The sequence below is a fragment of the Myotis nattereri genome (genome assembly GCF_964212035.1).
Source record: "Myotis nattereri genome assembly, chromosome: 1".
NCBI lineage: Eukaryota > Metazoa > Chordata > Mammalia > Chiroptera > Vespertilionidae > Myotis > Myotis nattereri.
This window is the reverse complement of record NC_138075.1, coordinates 42,804,592-42,812,197: the sequence shown is the minus strand read 5'-3', so window position 1 is coordinate 42,812,197 and position 7,606 is coordinate 42,804,592. Positions and strand designations below refer to the sequence as shown.

The window sequence follows — 7,606 nt, the reverse complement described above, 5'->3', positions numbered from 1 at the left end:
TCAGAGAAACTAAGCAACATTTTCAACATCTTTGACAAGAGTTTGGCTTAAGACAGAATGTATAGATGGATATGGTGTGTGTGTGTGTGTGTGTACTCAGGAGCCAATTCCAATCATCCAGGGGCAATAATTTGAGAACACCCTGAGGAAATAATAGAAAAAATCTCCCCACAATGTCAGAAAGCCGTCAGGATACATTTTAAGCTTGCATTATTTCAGGAATCAGTTTCTGAGTATTATTTTTCTTCTCTTTTAAACATAAATGTTTCAAATCTTAAAAATATAGATATAATGAACTTTCTTTCCTATTAAGAAAGCATGAGTCACCAGCAATTACCCCCCACCCCCTCCCAGGAACGAAAAATGTTTTAAGAAAGCAAAAAGAGAGACATTTAAATCAACTGGCTTTTAACAAAAACATAAACTTTTTATTGTTTCTTTGAACAGCAATCTACCCTTCTGTGGCTTGGAAGTAGCAGTTCCATCTAGGAATAAAAAAAGCCTAGATTCTTGAATTTCAGTACAAATGGTCCAAGAACATTGAACAAAAAAAGTGATTTCTCACAAGGCTACAAAACCTACACAAACTTTTCTAGGGTGTCTACTGTGGTGTCACCGACCAGGACAGCTCACTGGGCAATGCACTCCTGTGGGGGTGTTCAGCTGTGGTGGCATTGCATGTTTGGGGTTCCCCAAGTGTCCCTGATCTATGGAGCTGGCCATGGTGACTGGGAGTCCTGGGTGGGGAGAACCAGTCTGGAGGGAGAGATGGTGTGGTGAAGGCTGGGCATATCCGTGGTGATGGGCTGGAACGTGGAGGCTGCGACTGGGGTCTGGAGACTGGACAGGGGTCAGAGATCTCACCTGGCTACTGAGGGATGTGGCCATCTGCTGGCCAGGGAGGAGAGGCCTGTGGCTCTCTGAGAGCATGTGCTGCTGGGGCTCACGGGGTTTGTTAGGTCCGTGCTGACAGCAGACAGGTCAAAAGATGTTGTGAGAATTTAGAAATTTTATTTTTTTAATTTTAAAAATACAGTGGGGCCTTGACTTACGAGTGTCCTGACTAACGAGTTTTTCGAGATAGGAGCCGTCTCTCGGCCGATTTTTTGCTTTGAGTTGTGAGCTAAAATTCGGGTTACAAGCCAGTTTCAGATACACCACCGCTAGTTGGTGCAGCGAACGTCACAGTGAATGCCACAACATCAGTCCAGCATCACGTCTCATTCGTTCACTTTAAGATTTGACATACGAGTATTCTGAGTTACGAGCTCCGTTACGGAACGAATTAAACTCGTAAGTCAAGGCCCCACTGTATATCTTATTGATTTTTTTTACAGAGAGGAAGGGAGAGGGATAGAGTTAGAAACATCAATGAGAGAAAACGTTATCAGCTGCCTCCTGCACCTCCTACTGGAGATGTGCCTGCAACTAATGCATATGCCGCTGACCAGAATTGAACCTGGGACCCTCAGTGTGCAGGCTGACACTCTATCCACTGAGCCAAGCCGGTTAGGGCTAGAAATGGTATTATTAATACACCAGCATATCCATTTCAGCAAGCAAGAGTAGGGAGGGCGGGATATTTATGTCTCCGTGTGGGCTGGATGGAGGTGCAGGTGGTTGCAGGAAGCTGGGTCTAGAGCTGCTTTTCTCGGCTGCTTAGCTGTCTCCTGTGACACCTGAAATGAGAACAACAGGAAAACGGCAGAGAGGACAGGAGCCTCAAGGGGGGACAACAGAAAGTACTGAACGCAGGGGAGAAACTGAGGGCAGGGGAAAGGTACAGAATATGCCTGACAGGGTTTGGCCGGCCTGGGACCCAATCGGCTGCTGGATCTGCGGCTGCTGCATGGCTGCTGGTGGCATCATGTCCCTGAGGCTGCTGGAACTGGGCGTGTCCTGCCAGGCCTGCGGCCATGCCAGCGCTGCCCTCCTGCTGCTGCTGCTGCTGCTGCTCCGCGGCATCTCTCTGTGCTGTGGTTCATTCTCGCCACGCTGGGGTTGCGCCCCGGGTACATGATGTTCAAGGCCTGGCCCTGGGGGTTCAGGCCTCCCACTGTTGCTGCTGCGGAGGGACAGCAGGTCAGGGCCCGCTGGCTTGCATGGCGTTCAGGTTCTGCAGGCTGGGCTGCAGGCTGGGCTGGAGCTGAAGGTTAGTGGGCTTCCCCGTGGACACTGGTGGGGCAAAGTTCTGGCCGAGCTAATGAAGCCGGCTGGTGACATGCTTACAGGCCAGGGCTGGGACTGAGTCGGAGGCTGTGGTGTCTGGGGTGTGTTGGGCTGCTGTGGGGGTGTCCAGGGTGGTGCTCAAGGAGGGGATAGCAGACTGCTGAGGCACGTGACGGGAGTTCATGGTGGCATCCGCTGGCGCATGAGCTACCCTTGCAGCAGGCGGTTCCCAATCCGCTGCAGGCGGAGCCGGAGCCGCTCTCGGCGGAGCCTGAGCTGCTGCTCGCGGATCTTCTGTTTGATGTTGAGGCACAAGGGAACCGGGCATGGGTTTTCTTGGCATTCTTTGGCATGGTAGCAGCAAAGGGCGATTAGCTGCTTGCACACTGGGCAGCCTCCAATGGCCTTGCGCTGGCAGCGCGTGGTGTGCAGCACAACACGCTTCAGCTTCTGACAGTCGTTCCGAGAGCAGTTGGCGTCGCCGCAATGGCGGGCGTGCCTCAGGGTCTGGATGCTGCGCAGGATGCTCAGGCGCCGAGCCTCCCGGATGCTCCTGAACTGCATCTCCCCCTGGTTGCCGCCCTGATCGGCCTCCTCGGCCTCTTCCTCCCGGCCCAGCCCCACCTTCACCATCTCGTGGGTGTGGCCCTTGGTGTTGTAGCAGTTGATGCAAAGGTCGTAGTCCTCGCACCCGGGGCAGTGCCAGCCTGTCTCCACCTGCTGCTTGCACTCAGTGCAGGTGAGGACACAGCGGTCCTGGCCCTGGTTGTGCATCGGCAACAGCATCGCTAGGGAACCTAGGAAAGAAGAGCAGAGAGGACAGACTTGTTCAAATACCTTCAAAACCACAGAAATACATGCAGACTTACCTTCTCAGGGGTCAAGAACCAGTTACGGTTTTGTTGGGCTATTGGCTGCATGGGAACCAGTGCCCCTAAGGAACAACAACTCTGCACCTTGAGGTCCCTGTGTGGCCAGAATGAACTACAAAAGAGTGGCTCCGGGCGAGAAGGCACTTGCTGTTCCCCAGGCCGCCTATGGGAGCTGCCTCCGAAAGTCAGCGGCAGCGACACCGGCCTGCGAGTGAGACACAGGAGGCAGAGGCACAAACGGAGGCAGGCGGCGCTGCCTCCGAAAGTCAGCGGCAGCGACACCGGCCTGCGAGTGAGACACAGGAGGCAGAGGCACAAACGGAGGCAGGCGGCGCACACAGCACAGGCCCCGTCTCCCCACTGGACACTGTGGTGTCGCTACTGAGACCGGCTCCCACCGCCGGAGGAGCTGCGCTGCGAGCTGAGGGGATGCACTCGGGCTGAGACCAACGTCCGCCATTCCACCAAACAGCCCCATTCTCAGCATCCTGCAACTTTTACCTCCACGAGGCCACGCGGACCTTCAGCTCCCTAAACTCTGTCAGGTCTGATCAAACCACCGCAGCGACACCCCCGCCCCGGGAAACAGTCCCGTAGACCATTTGGCAACTGACCGTCCCTTCCGCTCAGACCACAGGCCCTTCCGCTCAGACCACAGTCCATTCCGCTCAGACCACAGGCCCTTCCGCTCAGGCCACAGTCCATTCCGCTCAGACCACAGGCCCTTTGCTCAGACCAGTCACTTTCCGTCCCATCCTTGCCCACGGTCCTGACCGGCCCAGAGAATTTCCCGCAGGAAAAGCCCCTTTAGAGCCCTTTGAACCCTCTGCCTCCCCCGTCCCCGGGTGCTGGCACCATTTGGGGCCTGAGCCCATCTGCTTTCCGGATGAGGATGATCTAATAAATGTATAATTCGTTACCACTTTTGGCCTCGTGCACGTGAGGTCTGATCAAATAATCAAATAGATAGCCCTCCCCTGGGAAACAGGCCCTCAGACCATTTTGCAGCCGACATTCCCTTCCGCTCAGACCACATTCCCTTCGCTCAGACCAGTCACCGCCCCGCCGGACCCGCCCGGAGAATCCCCGCCACGGAAAAGCCCCCTCGAGTCCTTAAAAACTCTGACCCCCCGATCTCTGGGTGCGGCACCATGTAGGGGCTCGGCCCATCTACTTTCTAGATGACCTCACACATTTTTAATTCTGTACCTCTGTCAGCCTCGTGCAGGTCCTCCTTCGCTCCTCCAGCGACCCTCACAAATTCCTGAGAGAAGTAATAAGAAAGCTATCGACAACTTCCGGTTTTCACCAGACAGAAATCCGGAAGCGGTCCGTTCCCTTTCCGCCTCCGTTCCGTTCCTGCCTCCGTTCCCTTCCGGCCTCCGTCTGCTTCGCTGCCTCCGCCCCCTTCCTGTCTCCGCCCCTTCCCCGCGCCGCTCCTCGCCCCCCGCCCGCGCAGGGATTGCCAGAAGGGGGTGTGCTCCTCCCAGATCCTTGGACAACAGATTTGGGTTGTTCTCCGGTTGGGACAACAGACAGAGACGTTTCCAGTGACGAGGAAGGAGACGGAGGCTCCTGCAGGGGCTGACTTGCCCAGGTTCACCTCCCTAATAAGTGGTGGAGCAGTTACAGAGAATTCAGTTGCGTTGGACGAAAACAAAACCGGACATGGAGGATAAGTAGTGGCATATGGACTGATTTTGTGAAATAAAGTTGACTTCATGTCATTTGTTAAATGAATCCATCAGACTGATTGTCCCAATTATGCCCCGATTAATTAATTATCTGTCTAGACTTAGTGGGAAAAACGCAGGTTATAGGAGTCAGCAATCACGGCCTGTGCCCTGGTACTTCAATGTCTAGACAGCTGAGCCGAACCGGAACACAAGAACACACAAGACAGAATCAGTGTGCAATCACTCAGGGTTTACTTACCTATTCCTAGCGGGTCCTAGGCTCCAGCAGAGGCCACCGGCCATGCACACCGAAAGACGGACGATGAAGACCGAGACAGACAGGCGGCCGCACTTGGTTCAGGTCGCACGGCAGAGCAGTCAGTCGGGCTTGTCCCACGGAGCTGAGCGATGCGGAGTCCTCCTCTCATCAGGCGGGAGACATCGACTGAACGAAATCTGTTGCTTATGTAGCCAGTGGTCAACAACTTGTGTCTCATCCGTGTGGGCCTTTGCTAGGAGCCGGGTGTGTAGGCTTTAAGGGCTTTAGCCGTGGTTCTCAACCTTGGCTGCACATTAGAATCTCCTGGGAATCTTCTTAAAATCCTGATTCCTGGGCCTCATCCTCCGGAAATTCTGTTTCTTTGTCATGGGGTGGGGTCACAACATTAGTAACAAAGAAACAGAATTTCCGGAGGATGAGGCCCAGGAATCAGGATTTTAAGAAGATTCCCAGGAGTTTCTAATGTGCAGCCAAGGTTGAGAACCACTGGCTCAGGGCATTCACATCCAGATAGTGGGGCGTTCACCACATTTTGGAAGTTACCCAGTATTGGGGTCTTCACACAGCAAACATTTCACACATTAATCATTTCACACCGTAATTCTTTCCACACATTACAGGGGTTTCCTTATGACCATAACGTTAATATAAAACTGCTGTAATACAATTGACTGTAGATTTGGAAAAACTCGGGTTTGTGTTTACATGTATGCACACATTCCAGACATAATTCAGTAGGAAAGCCCTTTCTAAAGCATATTGAAACGAAAATAATCACATTTTCCAAAAGTTTAATGGTGCTTGTTAGCGTTTACGTGGAAGTAGGCAATCAACTTTAGTCCTGTTGCATTTCCAGTGCAGTTGCCAAGCAGTTGGAGCTTCTGGTTTCTAGATGTGCTTAGATTTCTAGAGGAAAATAAGTAACATGGAAGGCAGCTCCTACAAGAAAAATCCAAATTGCCACTCATTTATAATATTAGAAAATCAGAAATGATCTCACTAAAAAATAAGGCATAACAATCAGATCTCATCAATTCTATTTCCACTCTCTTTGCCAACTTGTCATTCACTTGGTATTACTGCAAAATAACACCCTTTCCTCTTGTTTTTAGCAGGAGTCGTCTAGGTCAGTGGTCGGCAAACCAGGGCTCACAAGCCACATGTGGCTCTTTGGCCCCTTGAGTGTGGCTCTTCCACAAAATACCACGTGATGGCGCACAAGGACAGTGCGATTGAAACTTCTGTGGGATACAGGGAAGGCCCGGGCCATTCATGCAGGAGCTGAGTGAGCCAGTCAGCCAGCAGTCTCATGTGCAGTGGTTAGTCCTAGTCGCGTCTGCAAATCGCGCGCGGGTGACAAAAGTACCTACTCGACACATAAAGTTACCTGTATTTTTCCAACCAACGGCAAATCCTACAGGTTTTTTTTGTCATCAGCTTAAGAATTGTAATTGTTTTGTGTTGATGGCTTTATTATTATAAAATGAAACATTTTTTAGGTGCCCTGTTTGAGATGGCTACAAAGAAGAAGCAAAGAAAAACAGAAGACGAAAACCGTGAATTTATAGTTGAATTTGAAGTTGAATGTACCTACCTATATAGTTTAAGTTTAAAAAATTTGGCTCTCAAAAGAAATTTCAATCGTTGTACTGTTGATATTTGGTTCTCTTGACTGATGAGTTTGCCGACCACTGGTCTAGGTTTTGCTGTATTAGTAAGCAAACCCCAAATTACAGAGGCTTATAGCTTGATCGTAGTTGAAGCTAAGGAATGAGTATGGCAGTTTTGGCAGTCTATTGTCCGTGCTTTTATATAGGTTTATTTTTGTAATAAACAGTTTTTAAACCTCCATTGCTTAAAGCAACAGAATTTTGCTTTTTGCTCACACTCCAGGTCCATCATGGATCAGTAAGGTGTGTCCTCCTCTACTGCACTCTGTCCTCAGTGAGAGACACAGGCCAGCAAGCTGTCACCATCAGGAGTGTTGCTGGTTACACGCGGAGTAAAGGACCATGCAGGAGCCATGAGCTGGTCCTTAAGGCTTTGTGAGGAAGTAAGCTATCATGGTGTTCTCCTTTCACTGGCAAGGGAATGCTCATGGCCACACTTAACTTAAGGGGCTTGGGAACTATGATCCTACTGTGCGCTCAGGAGAAGTAAAACAGGATCTAGTTGGTGAACAGCACTAATACTTGTCACAGCCCTGAAGAGATGTGAATCTGGGAATTGAAGGCCAAAAGGTGCTTTTAATTTTTCCTAATAGATCTCACAACAAAAGACAAAAACACTCAGCTTTCTCATTTGGGAAAAAGCAGTCACATTATAGAAATATGGGCAGTCCCACAGAATCAGGAACAGCTTATCTGTCTCTACGTTTCCAATGTAAAGTGTCCTGTCCTGTCTTTATCAGGTGCTAACGTAAGATTTGCTGAACTAAAGGAAACTGGGGCAAGCAGCGTGCATTACCGGGCATCCCCTAGAGCACCCATTTCTCATCTTGCTTCTGACTTTTCCAAACTCTGTCTCATGACATCCCCGGGCAGAGCGGGGAGGGCCTGGTGCTTTTCTAGTTCACTGGGTTATGGAGGCTGTTCTGCATGGCCAGGATT

General features: G+C 50.8%; 1 protein-coding gene across 1 annotated transcript; it reads right to left on the bottom strand.

The window, feature by feature from the left end:
- Positions 1-402: 402 nt before the first annotated feature.
- On the bottom strand, positions 403-4,412 carry LOC308521796 (histone lysine acetyltransferase CREBBP-like). The gene is made up of 2 exons (XM_081094901.1): positions 4,251-4,412; positions 403-2,966 (listed from the first exon to the last, which is right to left on the bottom strand). Exon 2 carries the CDS (start codon positions 2,953-2,955, stop codon positions 2,377-2,379), a length of 579 nt encoding a protein of 192 aa, XP_080951027.1. The 5' UTR covers positions 2,956-2,966; positions 4,251-4,412; the 3' UTR covers positions 403-2,376.
- Positions 4,413-7,606: the final 3,194 nt, after the last annotated feature.

Coding starts and splice junctions, on each gene's coding strand:
- LOC308521796 (XM_081094901.1), bottom strand. CDS start 2,955: ATGCTGTTGCCGATGCACAACCAGGGCCAGGACCGCTGTGTCCTCACC.